Below are 18,344 nucleotides of genomic sequence, written 5' to 3' on the forward strand. Positions count from 1 at the left end.
TCTCTGTTGATAGTGTCTTTTGATGCACAAAAGATTTTAATTTTCATGAAGTCCAATTTGTCTATTTTTTGCCTGTTCCTTTGAAGTCATAGCCAAGAAATTATTGCCAAATCCAATGCCATGAAGTTCTTGTCCTATGTTTTCTCCTAAGAGTTTTATAGTTTTAGGTCTTACATTTAGGTTTTGATCCATTTTGAGTTAATTTTTGTATATGGTGTTAGATAAGAGTCCAACTTCATTCTTTTGCACGTGGATATCCAGTTTTCCTAGCACCATCTGTTGAAAAGATTGTCTTCTTCTCATTGAAAGGTCTTGGCATCCTTGTCATTTGACTACGTATGCAAGGATTCATTTCTGGATCTTCATTCCATTCTATTGGTTTATGTCTGTCTTTATGCCTATACCACACTGTTTTGATTACTGTAGATTTGTAGTAAGTTTTGAAATTAGTAAGTATGAGTCCTCTAACTTCATTCTTTTGCAAGATTGCTTTGGCTATTCAGAGTTCCTTGAAATTCCATATGAATTTTAGGATGGGTTTTAATATTTCTGCAAAAAAAAATCATTGGGAATTTGACAGGGATTGAACTGAATCCATAGACTTCTTTGGGTAGTATTAACATCTTAACAATATTACGTTTTCCAGTCTATGAACATGGAAAGTATTTCCATTTATTTCCTTCTTTCATCAGTGTTTTGTAGCTTTCGTCGTACAAGTCTTTCGCCTCCTTGGTTAATTATTAAGTATTTAATTCCTTTTGATGCTATTGTGAATGGAATTTTTTTCATAATTTCTTTTTCAGATTGTTCACTGTTAATGTATAGAAAAGCAACTGACTTGTGTGTTGACATTGTATCCTGCTACTTTGCTGAATTTAATTCCAACAGTTTGTGTGTGTGTGTATCTGTGTGTGTGTAATCTTTAGGGTTTTCTACATACGAAATAATCATCTGCAAACAGGAATAATTTTATGTCTTCCTTTCCTGTTTGGATGCCTTTTATTTCTTATTTATGCTTAATTGCTCTGGCCAGAATTTCCAGCACTATGTTAAATATAAGGGGTGAAAGTGGGCATCCTTGCCTTGTTCCTGACCTTAGAGGAAAAGTCTTTCAGGCTTTCACTATTGAATGTGTTTGCTGTGGATTTTTCATATAGGAGTTTCATTTGTCAAGGCAGTTTCCTTATATTCCTAGTTTCTTGAGCATTTTTGTCATGAAAGGGTGTTGAATTTTGTCACATGCTTTTTATGCATCAGTTGAAATGATTGTTTTTCTATTCATTCTGTTAATGTGGTATATTGCATTGATCTATTTTTGCATTCCAGGAATAAAACCCACTTATTTACGGTGTAAAATACTTCTAATATGCTGCTTAATTTGGTTTCCTGGTTATTTTTGAGGATTTCTGTGTCAGTGTTTGTGAGTTTTCTTTTGTTGTAGTATTTTTGCCTTACTTTAGTATCAGGGTAATGCTGGCCTCATAGAATAAGTTGGGAGGTGTTTCCTCTTCTTCAATTTTTGGGAAAAGTTTAAGAAGAACTGGCATTAGTCCTTCAAATGCTTGGTAAAATTCACCTGTGAAACCATCACCTGAGGACTTTTCTTTGTCAAGAGATATTTGATTATCGATTCAATCTCCTTACTAACTTTAGGTTTATTTAGATTTTCTGTTTCTTTATGATTTAGTCTTAATAGGTTTTGAGTTTCTAGGAACTTTTCCATTTCATCTAGGTTATCAAATTTGTTGCATATGGTTGCTTATAGGAGGAGGAGGAGGTTTCTTATAGTAAAATCCTTTTTATTTCTCTTATAATCCTTTTTACTTCTGTAGAATTGGTAGTAATATCCTCACTTTCATTTCTGAGTTGGTCATCTCTCTTTTTGTCTCAATCCATCTACTTAAAGGTCAGTTTTGTTGATCTTTTCAATGAACCAACTTTTACTGTCATTGATTTTCTCTGTTGTTTTTTTATTCTCTACTTTATTTATCTCTGCTCTAAATCTTTATTTCCTTCTGCTTTCCTTCAGGTTGAGTTTGTTCTTTTTCTAGTTCCTTAGAGTTGTAAAGTTAGGTTGTTGATTTGAGATCTTTCTTGTTTTTTAATGTAAATGTTTTTGATGATAAATTTACCCCTTAGCACTACTTTTGCTGAGTCCCATAGATTTTGGCATGCTGTGGTTTTGTTTTCATTCATCTCTTTGTATTTCCTTATTTCTCTTGTCATTTCTTCTTTGATCCATTGGTCATTTAGTAAGAGTGTGTTAATTTCCATAGATTTGTGAATTTTTATTTCTGTTAATTTATAACTTCATCCCATTGTGGTCAGAGAAGATATTTTGTATGATACCTGTCTTTTTAAATCTATTGAAAACTTGATCTGTGCCCTAACATGTGGTCCATCCTGGAAAATATCCCATGTGTACTTGAGAAGAACGTGTGTGCTGTAGTTGAGCAGAGTATTCTGTATGTGTCTATTAGGTCCAGCTGGTCTATCATGTTAGTTAAGTCCTGTATTTCCTTACTTATCTTTCGCGTGGTTGTTCTGTTCATTACTGAGAGTGGAGTACTGAAGCTGCCAACTAATAGAACTGTCTACTTCTCCCTTCAATTCTGTAAGTTTTGCTTCATATATTTTGATGGTCTATCATCAGGTGTGTAAATGTTTATAACTGTTACATCTTCTTGCTGCATTGGACATTTTACAACATATAATAGCCTTCTTTGTCTCTTTTTAAATTTAAAGTTTATTTCGGCTATTATTGGTATATCCGTTCCTATTCTCTCTCTTTTTTAAATTGAAGTATAGTTGATTTACAGTGTTAGATCAGGTGTACAACATAGTGATTCAATATTTTTTTACACATCATACTCCTTTTAAAGTTATAACAAAATAATTGCTGTATTTCCCTGTGCTGTACAATATATCTTTGTTGCTTATCTGTTTTATGCATAGTAGTTTGCATCTCTTAATACCATACCCCTACTTTGCCCTTCACTTCCCTCTCCTCACTGGTAACCATTAGTTTGTTCTCTCTCAGAGTCTATTTCTGTTGTGTTATATTCATTTGTTTGTTTTATTTTTAGATTCCAAATATAGGTGATAACATAGAGTATCTGTCATTCTCTGTCTAACTTATTTCACTAAGCATAGCATCCTCTAGATCCATCCATGTTGTTGCAAATGGCAAGATTTCATTCTTTTTTATAGCTGAGTAATATTCCATTGTGTTTATATACCATATCTTCTTTATCCACTCATCTGTTGATGAACACTTAGGTTGCTTTTATGTCTTGGCTATTGCAAATAATGTTGCTACATTGGGGTGCATGTATCTTTTCAAATTAGTGTTTTCATTTTCTTCAGATATATTTCCAGGAGTGGAATTTCTGGATCATATGGTAGTTCTACTTTTAGGTTTTTGAGGAACCTACATACTGTTTTCCACAGTATCTGCACCAATTCACATTCCCACCAACAGTGTACTAGCTTTCCCTTTTTTCTACATCCTTGCCAACATTTGTTATTTGTGGTCTTTTTTATAATAGCCATTCTGACAGGTGTGAGGCCATATCTCATTGTTTTGATGTGCATTTCTCTGATGATTAGCTGTATTGAGCATCTTTTCATGTACCTCTTGGATATCTGTGTATCTTCTTTGGAAAGATGTCTATTCAGGTCTCTTGCCCATTTTTTAATTGGGTTGTGCTTGTTTGCTTTTTTTTTTTTTAATATATTGAGTTGTATGAACTGTGTATATATTTTGGATATTAACCCCTTATTGGTCATATCATTTGCAAATATTTTCCCATTTAGTAGACTGTTTTTTTCATTTTGTTGATGGTTTCCTTTGCTGTGTGAAAGTTTTTTAGTTTGATATAGTTCCACACACATTCCCATTCCTCATCATTATTATGAATTTGAATTTATTGCCCAAATCTATGTTAGTAAACCTTAAACATTTAATATGGTAACAACACAAACTTCTGTTTTCCTTCCCGCTGTTTTCTGTAACATTCAATTCTTTGTTATCAGTTTAGGTTAAAAGGGGATATGAGTGTGGAAGGGACTGACCTAAATTGTTCAATTTTTCTAATCCCTAGCAACCATGGATAAACACATAATAAAAAAAGTGCAATGCAATACCTAATTATATTTTTGAAATGTTTATTTCTCTATCTATACCCTTGAATCTTGTGATAAAGTACAAGCAAAGGCTGACTGTGTGGTTTTTAAGCCTTGATAACAGAAGCATATTGAGTAAATATAATAGTGGAGTTATCATAATAGATTTTGGAATTAAATAGAAATGGGTTCAAATAGTAGCTCTGCCACTGACCAGCTGAATGACCTTGGATAAGTAATTTAAGCTTGGTAAGCCTTACTGTCCTCGGTCATAAGAAGAAGATAATATCTACCTTATAGTATTAACTGCGAGAAACAAATGAAATAAAATAATTATGTAAAGCATCAATCCCATTGTTGCTCTTGTTATTTTTTCCTGTGGACAGAGACCAAGTCTTATTTACCATTGTATTCCCTGGTACCTAGGTTGTCTGCTTACACTTTCAAAAAAATTGAACAGAATTTCAAGTGTATTTTGCCATCATCAGATTTCACTGAGAACTGGTAGGATATGAGATTAATTCAATCTGGTTGCATCAAAGCAGCCTCTGTTTTGTGAGGGCTATCCAATACCATTGACTCTTTGCAGTATTTCCTATCGAACAGCATGAGGAAATGAACAATGCTCTTCAAAAGCTTGCTCATGAATCAAGAAACTTCAGTATATTGCCTGTCTTAGCTAACGTGATTCATCCGGTCAAGGTTAAAGAAATTATAATTCCCTAACAGAAGCAAGAGTGATGCCACATAGTCACTGGTAGGAATCATAATACAAATTAATTACAAGTCCTTTAGAACTCCATATGCCAGACTACTTGAAGAAAGCTTTTTACTTGGAGTAAGAAAATAATGTTGCTCAAGGACACCAATTCAGTCTAAGTAGTTGAAAACGGAAGGAATGCTCATCTCCTGATCATTGAACCCCAGGAGAGAGGCTAGGAAAACAGAGAGATCTCTTGCCCCATCAGACAGAAGTTAATCAGACAGGTATGGAGGTTGAGAAGGTCCATAATGTGCATGAAAAAAAATTCATGAGTCTCTCTGGTATTCAGTGCATCCAACAGTTTACTTGGGTAAGGAGACCAGTTCAATCATGGGAAAAGAGTCAGAGGCTGACCAGAGAAGAAACAAGGGGTTGTCCTAGGCTTTGTCCTTCAGAACCTCTTGTGTTCTAAAATGAATTTGAGCCCATGACCCAAATTTGGCTGTGGCTAGAGACTGTTAGTAGACAATATCGTTAAAAAATTAATAAACAGAAACTAATTAAGTAGACTCAGGAGACCAGGATGGGGAGCTCTCATGCCCTGTGACCTTTGCAGAGCCCAACAGGAAGAAGAAAGACTCCTTTCCTGGCAAAGGACTCAGCCAATGAAAAGCTATGGACTCTTTGTTTATTATATCCCCTCTTCCTCCAATTTCCTGTTCCCCTCTATAAAAACTCCTTTTCTTGCTGTGGGAGGACTTGCATGTGGTTCGTCATGATTGCAGACCCCAAATTGCAATTGTCTGCTGATCCCAAATAAAACCCACTTTTCTGGGAACAATAACCGGCAGTCTATTTGTTTTGGTCAACAATATCAATCAGGCTGTGACATCAGAGGCTAAGATAAAGTAACAAAAAGGGAAAAGTAGTCTTGAAAAGTGGAATTACCAACCTATAAGGAATCATATCAATGAGCATCTTGCTGTTTTCTGTGGCCATGTTTATCTTGCTTGCAAATGCAGTGAAGCCAAGGATCTGTAGGGGTTTAAAAAGAAAAGGCACATGATCATCTAAATATTTTGTGTTGCTTCCAAGAGCAGAGGTGCCCATAGCCTCTAGCAGGACAGGAAATGGAATATGTGATAGTCCTTATGCATGAAGCCCGGAGAAAGAGGCAGGGCCAGCTCAGTGCAGCAAGAAATGTAGAAGTCCTCTTTTGGTTCCCTAAGCTCTTTTTATCATTGTAACCAGAGTGAAAAGCAACTTCAGACTTGCTCTCTGACATAGTAATACGAACAAATGGATGCCCTGGACTTTTCTTTCCTCACCAACTTTAAACATCTGGACCAAATATAAACATGTTTTCGGATAATAGCTATGCCAAGGCCTCAGTTTTAAAAGTTTTAAAATCTAGGTACACTGTCCCAATATAAATAAGCCTTTTGGGGGATTGTTGAGGTATAACCTTAATAAGATGGAACAGCATTTGATAGCACACACAAAAAAAGGTCTTTAGCAAAGCAATTACTTGCTTTTATTTTCCCCCCTTTCATTTCCTTTTAAAATGAAATCTCTTCTTCCATTTCAACTAGAGGGAAAATAGACAACCTAGCAGCTTATAAAGACCTTACACCAAAGCAAATTAAACAGAGATAAGAGAACTCAATGCCCAGGTTTTAAAATAATAATTATATAGTTGCTATATCCCATTCTCCCTACTGACATGTAAGTCGTTTCCCAGCATCTACTCTAAGAGTTGAGCCAGACACTGAGCAGGACAGCAGTTCATTTACCTGTGATGCTGTGATCAGATGAAGACCCCTGGGAAGCCTACAGATCAGAATGGAAGGAAGATCTGGATGAACAGAGAAGAGTTGTGATCTTTGTATAGTTAAGGGACAAGAAGTGTGGCAAGTGGCCAAGTAACTCTTATTTCCAGTATAAGGGCAATGCTTGCTCATAAAGGAAAATAAACGAAATATGAAAAATTAAAAAGCAGAAATGAATCACCTAAAGACAACTACTGTTGACACTTTTTAGGTTGTTGCTCTACAGCTTAAATATACACATATACAAATACACATACACACACATAAACTGTGAACATACAATATGTAAAAAAGTTTTCGTATCTGTCGAACTTGAATTATTTGTCAGTTTATTTTACCTGGATCCCAGATATTGCCTTGAAAACTTCCTTTAATATTTGAGACTACCACTAAAGGACAGACTGGTAGTTGTGTGCAGTTCCCTCAAGCACATGTTAGCAGTAGCTTTCTGGGGCTGCTGTGAGCAGCTTTTTGCTTCCTACACCATAACAGCTCTCATTCTCCCTCTACCACTTTCTTCTCTGCCAGGGCAAACATGGAGGTCTTTTTCCAGGTCTAAACTACACCTCTAACCCCTGCTACATGGCAGAAAGGGTTCCGAATCACTCGACTTGACATGGGTATAAGCAATGTATTTCAGGCTTCAACAACCCTTGAGAATAAATTACGTCACAAGAAAGTTTGATGCCTAATTTGCAATAATTCTAAGCCTCCATCTACTTTCATTGCTGGACCTCAGTTTCCTCCCCAACTTCACTCCATGATGTATCTTAATTATTATTATTTATTTATTATTATTATTATTATTACCATTATTACTATTATTATCATTAGCTCTCTTTATAGATTCTGGTTCTAGGAACAGCTTGCCTGCGGCTGGCCGGCCAGGGCCAGCACGCTGACAGGGTGGGTGGGAGTGGACTATTCACAGGCCAGTTGCGAGGGCTGTACCATGGCTGCTCCAGTGCATCTTAATTATTTATAGCATTCTCAAAGGAATGTCTTAACTGTGGCTCACAAACCAATCTGTCAGCCATAAGTCAACCCACAGGATCCTCTGAACTCTTACTCCTCTCCTTTCCGAGCAACCCTTGGTTAATTTTCATTACCTTTGAGGTTGCTTAAAGGAACATCACTATGATCCCTGCTGCTGGTAGCTCTTAAGAGAGGGTTGGTTTATGACAACACAGATGGACCTTGAGGGCATTGTGCTAAGTGAAATAAGCCACACAAAGGAAGACAAATACTGCATAGTATCACTTGTACATGGAATCTAAAAAATTTAAAACAACAAAACCCCCCCAAAACAGTCACACTTACAGAAACAGAGAGTAGAAAAGTGGTTGCCAGGGACTGGGAGATGGGGGAATTGAGAAAAATTGGTAAAACAGTACAAACTTCCAGCTATAAGATGAATAGAGTCTGAGGATCTACTGTAAAACATGGTGATCATAGTTGATAACATTGTATTATATAATTGAAATTTGCCAAGAGAGCACAATTTAAATGTTCCTACTGGGGAAAAAAAAGAAAGAGAGGTAAATATATGAGGTGATGGATGTGTTAGTTAACTAGATGGGGGAAATCCTTTCACAATGTATACATATATCAAATCATCACAGTGTACGTTTTAAATAGCTTACAATTTTGTATGTTAATTATACCTGAATAAAACTAAAATCAAGGAGAGAGACAGGGACAGAGACAGCGTGCTGATATCTGAGTGCGCTGATGCCACCTGCTGGTGACTCTAGAGCCTCAGCTTCCTAGGACGCCAGAGCTGGACTGGGGTCCATGAGGAGAGGGTGCCTCTGACACCACTCCCCAAACTCCATATGCATATTGTCCCTGGGCTCTAGGGCTCCACTATTTGTGTATAGTGTTTTGGAAAGTCTTTTGTAAAAGCAGCCTTTCACCTTCTGGCCTTTATGAATTGATAGCTTTTTGAACTACTCCAGGGAAGAAAGGATATGCACCTCCACAAGAAGTAGACAATAGTTAGGAGACAGAGCTTGCTCTCGGTTTCCAGAGCAACGCCCATACACTTTCAATCATGAGGAGTATGGACCTGGATTAGTCAGCATAGGATGGGTTATGCTGTGGCAACATACAAACCATGAGATCTTAGTGTCCTAACATATGAAAGTTTATTTTTTCCCCACACAAAGTCCACTATGGGTCAGTGTCTCTTCAGGGCAGCTTTTTTGCAAACAGTGCCTTGGGGATGCAGGCTAATTCTACCTAGAGACTCTGTCATCTCAACACACAGCCCCTGTAATTACTACAGCAGGGGAAGAAAGAACTCAAATCTGTTCTTCTATGCTTTGGCCACCAATTCACATGGTCCTGCCTAACTACAAGGCCAGCTGGGAAGTAACAGGGGAGCACAAGGTGAGCTTTAAGTATCTCTGCCACAGAACACTTCTGAAAGGGAAAATAATTCTCATGGACACGCAAAGATTCAGTTATCCTGATAAGAGAAATGCTGACTTTAAAAACCTGAGCTTTGTTTATGAAAATGTCTTTATTATTGTAAAACTGTTAACTATAACTACAAAAGATATATTTTTATCAGATTTCTTAAAAGAAACAAGAAATGTTATCATTAGACAGCATTTAAAAATATTCTCAAAAAGGAAAAAACAATCATATTTATTTAGTTTAACATTTCCACTGATCTAGAGAAAAAGATGTCAAAAGAAAACTTAGGACATATACATAAGCACGCACCTTCCCCACCCTGCCTCAAACCCAGCTCTGCCCCTTAGTGACATGGATTAGGTAATTTGTTTAACATCTCGTCCCTGAATTTCTTTACTGTAGCACAGTCAGGATGAAAGGAGACTGAATAACAGTATGGTTGCAGCTATATTAAAATAGAAATGAAACTTCTACATGGAAAAACACAGAAATTCACCAACACTGAGCATAGGCCTGTCATATGTTTGTTTGAAAGAAGCAAAGTGCAAATAACTGAAAATACAAAAATATCAACCGTGGTTGACTTTGGATGGTGCAGCTATAGGAATTTCTTTTCCTCCTTTTTGTTCTTCTTTATGTTTTCCAAAATTGCTAGAATGAGCCTGTATTGCTTTTATGAGGGAAAAAAACACCTATTTTTCGAATAGCATGAAAAAGAAGCAATAGATAAAAGCACTTTGAAAAATAAGTATGTTTTGCAAATATAAGCTAGCATGTGAAACTATATGCATTGTGTTCAGCTTTGTCACAATTCAATATATGTTTTAAAAATATTATTTCTACAATTCTCCCATGAAACTTTCCCTTCTTAGGTTACATCCCATTTATTATTTATTTATTTATTCATTCATTCATTCATTCATTCATTCATTTTAAAAGGTGGGTATTTAAAATGATTTGAACCATGACTTTGTAACATCAAAACACCTACCAGAAAAACTTCCATAGGAAACTCGATGGGGTACTGATTGACAGAAATTCTGATACATCGGTTGATTCTCAGAGCAACAACAGCAGTTAGAAATAGTAGGATGCTGGTGGAATTAGCTTTTGGGAGACCTATGCAGTAGTTAATAATGTTCTGAAAGAAAACAAAATTACAGAGGCTTAGAAAGGGACGTAATAATTGCCTAAATCTAGAAAATGACACTCTAAATTAGTTCAAAAGGAAGTAAGCCCCAAGGCAGTGCTCCTAGGCACAGAGGTCTTTAGGAGCAGTACTAGAACATGAGAGCAACAGTGAGGTGTATATAGATTTTTCCTTAAGTTGAAAAAGATATTTTGAAAGACAATAATGTCCAATCAGAAGAGAATACACGTTGTATGTTTCAGTGTAATGGAAAGGACCCAGGAGTTCTGTTTATTAGCTTCCTCTTTATCAATTTTCCCCGACCATGTATGTTTAGCTTGGCTCCTACACCATTCTTGCATTCAGGGACTACTCTGCATTTTATATTATTTAGATGTTTTAGGATACATGTCTGTTATGAGGCATGTAATAGGAAGAATTATGATACATACAGTATCTTAAAGAGAAAATTTTAATGTAAATCATGTTAGTTTAAAAGGCTGGGTGAAATGGTTAATGTAACTGAGAACATGGAACAACTGGCACCTGCAATTAACCAGGACTATACATCTAGAAGAGATGGAATTATTTCTAGGACCCTCTTGACTGACCCAGCTGCCTATGCAGAAGTCTCTACACTGGGGTCCACTTCTTCTTGGAGGTAAGGGGAGTGGGCAATTGTAACTCTGGGTGAGGGTAGAAATTACTCACATAGACGAAGGAGACAGGACCAGAATTGAAACTAATCATAATCCCGAAGATGCAAGTCAACTGAGACAGCATAATGTGTAGTGCCGTGGCAGCCAGGTAAGCACTGATTACAGCCTCCGGAAGGTAAGTGACAATGAAGCCAAAACCTAACATGCCCATTGATAGCTGTAGGGTGTTCAGATGGAAAAGAAAACCAGAGTGAGGAGGACTGTCATCAAACCAGCAATGGCACCAATTTGGCAATCTCCTGAGGGGTTCCAACAAAAAAAGTTAGGTTAGGCCCCTTTGATAATTCTTCTGTTAATCAACTGAAATTGATGAGATAAAGTAGGTCCTTGGTGTTGATTCAGAGACCCCCTACAGGCACAAGACTACAATTCTTTCTTTCTTCATGAGTACATAAGCTTAAGTCCTTGCCCTAGAATCTTCTGACCTTGTTGATGTGGGGTTAACAATGACAAAGTGATCAGAACAAGACTCTGCCTTTTTAAAGGCCCTTTCATTAGAAGCTTTGATAGCTCTCTTCAGGAAATGTTAACATCCCTGGGAGGAATGCAGTTTTTCACAAAGGAAAAAATCAAAACAACCTGGGTTCCAGCTTAAACTTTTTGGCTTTTGACTCTTATCTTTATGAAGAAAGATTAAACTGAATTTATGTCTTCAGGATTAAATGCATGTAAAACATAGTATTTTGCATGTATATCCACATATATAACATATAAATATATATTTTAAACGTTACATAATAAACAAAAGATCTAAAAGGATAGATGCTAAACTATTAACAGAAGTTACCTTTGGGGAATGGGATTAAAGGTTGAGGTCACTATTTTATAATTCATACACTTTCTTATTATTTGAGATTTTTTTTTTTTTGCGATATACATGTTTATCTTTTATAATGAAAAACAATTAGAAGATTATGGATAGAGGGGGAACCCCAATCCTCTTAAGAGGGTAGGTTAACAAAAATGACACAACCCACTGAAGAAGACAGGGAAAGAAAAACAAAAGTCTTGTCACCACCTCATCTTCTACTGCAGTAGACACTCTTAGAAAAATAAACTTGGAAGAATAAATCTGTTAGCTTTTAAAAGCTTTTTGTTTCAAAGCTTTCAGTTAACTGGACATGGTGTCTCCCTTCATCCTCTATCATTACTGCCCAATATGCTTCTTTATTCTAGTCAGGCCACTCTGCTTCCTGTCTTTTGTGTGACTGGCTGATGTCTAGTCCTGTGCTCAAGTACAAACCCTTTTTTTGGTTTTTTTTTAATCTCTGCCAATCCATGTTTGTCATCTCTTTCAAGAGCTCAATAAAACTTCCCTCCTTCAGTAGGTGTGGTGAAAAGAGCATGATTCCTGGGGATGGAGAACTTGATTTCAATGCTGGCTCTGCCATTCACTTGCTGTGTGAGTTCGAACAAGCTTACTAAACTCTCTGAACTTCAGTTTTCTTACCTATAAAATGAATAATACTCAACCTGCAGTGTTTCGTATGGATTACATTACATAATATATGTAAAACACTTAGCTCAAATCCGAAAACAGTGACAGATGCAAATACATATCATTCATTCTTCACGCCACCCCTTCCTTCCACCTTGTAAATGGCAGATACGTATAATTAACCATAGAACTCTTTCTTACCCAGCTGTGATGTGGCATCAGAATCTGTGTTAACATAATTTTCTAGGCATCAATCGTCAATCAGAATTGGTCTGTGACATGAAACCTATCTGTCAACCTTATTGAAAGCAATAACAGATGGTCCCCAAATTATGATGGTTCAACGTATAATTTTTCAACTTTACAATAGTGCAAAAGAATATGCGCTCAGTAGAAACCATACTTTGAATTTTTATTTCTTTCTTGGGCTAGCCATATGCAGTACGATGCTCTTTTCTGATGCTGGGCAGCAGCAGTGAGCCATAGCACCCAGTCAGCCGCATGATCACGAGGATAAACAACTAATACACCTGTAACTATTCTGTGTTTCATTTTCAAGACAGTATTTAATAAATTACATGAGATATTCAACCCTTTGTTATAAAATAGGCTTTGTGTTAGATGATTTTGTCCAACTGTAGGCTAAGGTAAGTGTTCTGAACGCATTTAAAGTAGGCCAGGCTAAGCTATGATGATTGGTAGGTTAGGTGTATTAAATCTATTTTTGACTTCAACTTACCATGGGTTTAATCAGGATGTAACCCAATCATAAGTCGAGGAAGTGAGGAAGTTCTGTACCAAGTATTTAATGAACGAAAGAAAGGCTCAATAAATGGTTGATTCCTCCCCAGGCAACTCCAACCCAACTAAAAGTTATTCCTTTACTTCATATTCTTTTGACAATGAATTCTTCACTTTTAATAATACTAGCTTGCACTTTACAATTGTCTAGTGCACAGATTCTAGAGGTAGACAACCTGAGCCTCAATTCCAGTTTGGGATCTTACTAGTTATATGACCTTGGGCATCTCACTTAACCTCTCTATACCTTTGTTTCCTTAAAATAAGGACCATAGTAATACCTATCCTCATACAGGGGGGTGTTGTGAGGATCAAATGAGCTAAAACATGTAAAGTGCTTTGAACAGTCACTAGCACATAGCAATAAATGTTAGCTACATTATCACATTCAGAAATTTTTTTAATTTAAACTTTTAAATTTAAATAATTGTAGGTTGGCATGCAGTAGTAAAAAAACAATACAAAGAGATCCAGTGTGCCCAATTTCCCCCAATGTAACATCTTACACACCTTTAATACAATGCCACAATTAGGATATTGACATCAGTACAGCCAAGATACAAAATAATTCCATAAGCACAAGGATCTCTTCTATTGTGCTTTTATAGCCACCTCACTTGCTTCTCACCTCCCATCTCTACCCCAACCTCCATTCTCCAACCTTCACCCCATCTTTAATCCCTGGCAACAACTAATCTGTTCTCCATTTCTATAATTTTGTCACTTCAGGGATTTTACATAAATGGAGTCATCAGGATGTAAACTTTCCAAATTTCAATTTTACTTTTGCTCCTTATTATTTCCTTCCTTCTGCTTATTTTGGATTTAATTTGCTCTTACTTTTCTAGGTTCTTGAAATGGGAACTTAGATTATTAATTTGAGACTTTTCCTTTCTTCTACTGTATGCATTTTAGTGCTATAAATTTCCTTCTCAGCATGTTCATAATTGGTTGCTGAAGCATTTTTAGGATGGCTGCTTTAAAATCTATGCCAGATAATTCTAACATCTCTATCATCTCAGTGTAGATATCTTTGTACTGTCTTTTTTCATTTAAGTTGAGACTTTCTTGGTTCTTGGTATGACAAGTGATTTTCAGTTGAATTGTTGACATTTTGGTACTATGATATCAGACTCTGGATCTTATTTAAAACTTCTGTTTTAGCTAGCTTATTTTGATAAAATGCAGACAAGGGAAGGGGAGGGTGCCACCTTGTTACTGCCTGGTAAGGCAGAAGTCAAGGTTCTCCTCTCAAAAATCCACTGACACCTGAGGCAGTAAGGACTCTTCATTATAGCTGGGGAGGGATGGAAGTTCTAACTCCCCACTAGGCCTCCACTGAGACCATCCTGGCTGGAAGAGACAAGAATGCCTTTATTTCTCCCCATATGGCCTCCACTGACATTGCCACAGAGGGGGTTGTCATCACCACTGCCACGTTGTGGTGAAAGACCTGGCTTTTCACTAGGCTTTCTCGGACACCACCCCAGCAAGGAGTAGGAAGGGCGTCTCATTATTGCCCAGTGCAGGTGAAAAGTCCTGACTCCCTACTTGGCCTTCTCTCATAACACCCCAGGTCGGGGTGGGTGGGTACCTCCTTACAAGTGGGTGAGGGTAGAAGTCTGGGCTCCCCACTTGGCCTTTGCTGGCATAGTAGGGATGACACCACAGTCTTGGTTTGTTTTTCCTGGTGGTGCCCGGAGTAGAGAAGTTACCAGGTAAAAGTGTTCAGTCTTGCTAGCCTTTCCTTGTCTTGGGGCTCTAAAGAGCAGATTTTTGTTAGGCCTCTTTTTTAGCCTGTACCTGTTGGCATTTTGGATTTCTGGCTTCTCCAACACCAAGTTGGAGATATATGAGGCAAAAAGAAAACCCAAGGAAGTCACCACTGTGTTGTTCCTTGGATCCTAAGCCTGTTTGTCTTCTCTCCACCTTTCAGAGTCTTTTTATGTTTGTTTTATATATACCGTTCCAAGGTTTTCAGCTGTACTTAGCAAGAGGAATAGGGAAAAGTACATCTATTCCACCTTCCTGGAAATGGAATGTCTCCTCCTTTATTATGTGGAAAAAAAAAAAGAGAGGGAGACCCAAGCGAGGGGAAAGAACATGCCAAGGCCACTTAGATGATTAACAGGTTGCTGACTTACTGCCTGTTATTTTGTCTTCTCCTACAAGATTGAATTTTTTAACCATGGGTATTATATTTTTTCAAAATTTTGGTCTCTGTTAAAATACTAATTTCATTTCTCTGTACCCAGTAATTATAACTTACTAATGCCTACTATGTGACAGGCTCTAGGCTGAATGCTTTACGTGCATTTTCTCACTAATCCTCACAAGAACTCTGCAAAACAAATATTATTATTCACATTTAAATATGAGGAAACCAAAGCCCACAAAGTTAAGATAATTTAAGGAAGTTCATACAGCTGGTAACTGTCAGGGCTGGGGTCAGCCTACCATGAAAGCCTGCCTTTGTGGGCTCCCAATAAATCCTTACCTAATGAAAAATGATCCCAGGGGAGATCAGTGGAAATTAGCTCGAGAGTGGGTTAGTTGAGAAGAAAGAGAAATAGACCTAAAATATGTGACTTTGGTTCAGTGGTTGAAGCTTTAGCTGGTAGACTCTCAGAGGAAATGAAAGACACTGCCCAAAATAAGTTTTGATATTATTAACAAGTCATTGATATTACCTTTAGCTGTGGTCCTGTCATTGCAGAAAAAGGATCCCAGGTCTGACTCTAATGATCACTAACCAAAAATACAGTATGTGAGTCCATGAGTGCTGTTCTTTTTAAAAGAACACAAAGAAAATTTAAAAAAAAATGTGAAATCATGAGTATAAGTCTAGGCCATAGTTTCTGGGACCATTCTTTAGTCTTCAAGCAGAAGGGACTGATGAAAATGTTCAGTATCTCATCCTAAAACAATGGTGGTGGATTTCTGAAGAGACAGAAGTTTTGTCACTGAGGAGATGGCCTATCCACACATCCCATAAGTTTTCAAAAAATAAATCACTAGAGTTCCAGATATATCACAACAGATAACAGGAGCAATTAAAGGAAAGGTTCCACTTGTAGCCCTTGGTTTATTTGTTACTTCTTCAGAGACTCAGGTCCTACCTGAATAATCCCAGTCAGCAAAGTCGTAGACGCCACCACACTCAAGGACTTGTTATAGCCCTCAAAGAAGGATAAGTTAGAAAAATCGTCCCTGATGAAAGTTCCCAGCACTAGGCGGCCACTGTTGAATGGGTATATCCTGAGGACATTGATCATCAGAGCACTCACAAGGAAGAAGGAACCTGTCAAAGAAAACATGTAGGTAGAAGATGAGGTTTTAAGTCCAGGTAAACCGACAGTTCCTGACAAAAGCAAGGCATGGTCTAATGTTTTCTCCTTGATCCGACAAACTTTTCTCATCTCAAAGTGGCCACTGAGAAGTAAGAAAGAGCAGAGGAAAGAACTCTGGCTCCACATACTGTAACCAGTTCGCAAAATTTAGTCATGGGGGTCCAGGTATTAACCTGTCTGCATCCTGGGCTTATAGAGTAGGAGTGAAGAGAAATTGACTGGAAATGTGTATCAAGCTCAGCCACTGTGCCTGCTCTTAGAACAGTGAAAAATGAAGTGCTGGTGAAAGGATCAGAAAACAAAGCTGATCAATAATAATAAGAAGAAAAATAATACCCAATACCTATAAAGGATTTACTAGGTGCAAAGTGACACTGAGCTAAACTGGTTTCAAACATAATTTAATTTCATCCCCAAGTCGGCATACTCATACATGAGAGCAAAGGCAAATCTGACCTTTAAATTACCTGACAAACAAAACTCTACTAGCCCTTGTTATCCGTATTTGGAAATGACTGGAATGTGCTTCAGGAACTTGGAAATATGGGAATAAAATAGTTCTCTCGGTGTTCAAATGTAGAATCAATGCATAATAGATTTTAGTAAAGATATGCAATATTGCCTTTTAAAAAGGCACAGGGGCCCTCCATGTCTAGCAGAATGGGATGGCAACCGGACTGAACATGCAAACATTTCTGGAGGAAGCATGTGCCAGTCAGAATGGTCTATGTTGGTTGCTTGATCTGTTGTTCAGTGGGGAAGCTCAGGAAAAGGCACTTGACTGCATAAGTGTTGGTGATGCTCTTTTAAGGCTGTCAGGGCATTTTGTGATTTGATCTCTATATGGGTTCACCTAGGTGAAGTAATTGTGCTGACAACACGAACTTCAGCTAGTATGGTCCCTCTAACAGTCATTTCTATTTATGAATTAGTAGATAGACTTTTGACTCAGGGAAGGAAAGTGCTTATCCTGTGGATTTGAGCACTCTGATGACTATGACAGCATTTTCTCATTGCAAACTAATAAGCTGACATGATTATTATAAATCAGGCCCATGGAGTTTTGTTATTATGGGTCCAGCTGAAAGGTGCATCCATTCTGGGAGTCTGGGCAAAATCATTTCTGGATTTTCTGGGTTGAGGATCATCAGAATCTAATGTGTGGTAATTTCTCTTGTCCTTTAATTCCTTTGGGCAACAGCTTGGTGACCTATTTGCCTGGTGGTGACATTATTAATGACACACAAGAAGTGTTCAATTTCTAAAATCTGAACACCAACCCTACAGATAGAATATGATTCTTTTGCCTCGTTTCTTTCTGCCTTAAACATAGCTTTAACTTGGGTTCCTGTAATAAGCAAATGATTGGAATGGAGACCTCATCCACCTCCTGTGGTTCTAGCACTGAACTCACCAATGGACATTTGATGACATGATCCAAAAACTGCATAAATTACTGAAGAACAGAAAGCTGCATAAGAAACATTGAGAGGAGGAATCAGTTGCCTTGCCAGCAAACTAAGCATCAGGTCTGAAAAGTAAGATAATTAAAGTAAGCAAAAGTGGCCTGGCTTTTAAAAGCCACCTTAAATTAAAAACTGTAAAGCTGTAAAGACTAAAGTAAAAATGATCCATGTACACAGTTGACTGAATATGGTAACAGTATCCCTAGGTGTACAGCCCTTAATTCGTACTTTTTACTCTCTCCTTTGATTTCCAGCTTCTCTTCCTATTTCATCACATGTTTTTATACCTCAATTCTAAACCAAAGGCTCAAACACCTTTCACTGTGAGTGAAAGCAAACATCACAGCAGTAAAAGCTTTAATT

General features: G+C 37.4%; 1 protein-coding gene across 5 annotated transcripts in view; it reads right to left on the reverse strand.

Moving 5' to 3' along the window:
- Positions 1–18,344, reverse strand: part of SLC26A8 (solute carrier family 26 member 8) — a 52,451-nt gene that overhangs the window by 21,785 nt on the left and 12,322 nt on the right. For 3 of the 5 annotated variants that reach the window (XM_031434849.2, XM_031434846.2, XM_064476430.1), the window contains exons 4-7: positions 16,285–16,466; positions 10,919–11,083; positions 10,070–10,219; positions 5,781–5,863 (exon numbers count right to left, since the gene is read on the reverse strand). In XM_031434849.2, the coding sequence (XP_031290709.1) occupies positions 5,781–5,863; positions 10,070–10,219; positions 10,919–11,083; positions 16,285–16,466 (580 nt within the window). Of the gene's footprint in view, positions 1–5,780; positions 5,864–10,069; positions 10,220–10,918; positions 11,084–16,284; positions 16,467–17,929; positions 18,043–18,344 lie in introns of those variants that run through there. The other 2 variants (XM_064476429.1, XM_064476428.1) reach the window with 2 other exon arrangements.

Source organism: Camelus dromedarius, chromosome 19 (genome assembly GCF_036321535.1).
Source record: "Camelus dromedarius isolate mCamDro1 chromosome 19, mCamDro1.pat, whole genome shotgun sequence".
Classification (NCBI taxonomy): Eukaryota; Metazoa; Chordata; class Mammalia; order Artiodactyla; family Camelidae; genus Camelus; species Camelus dromedarius.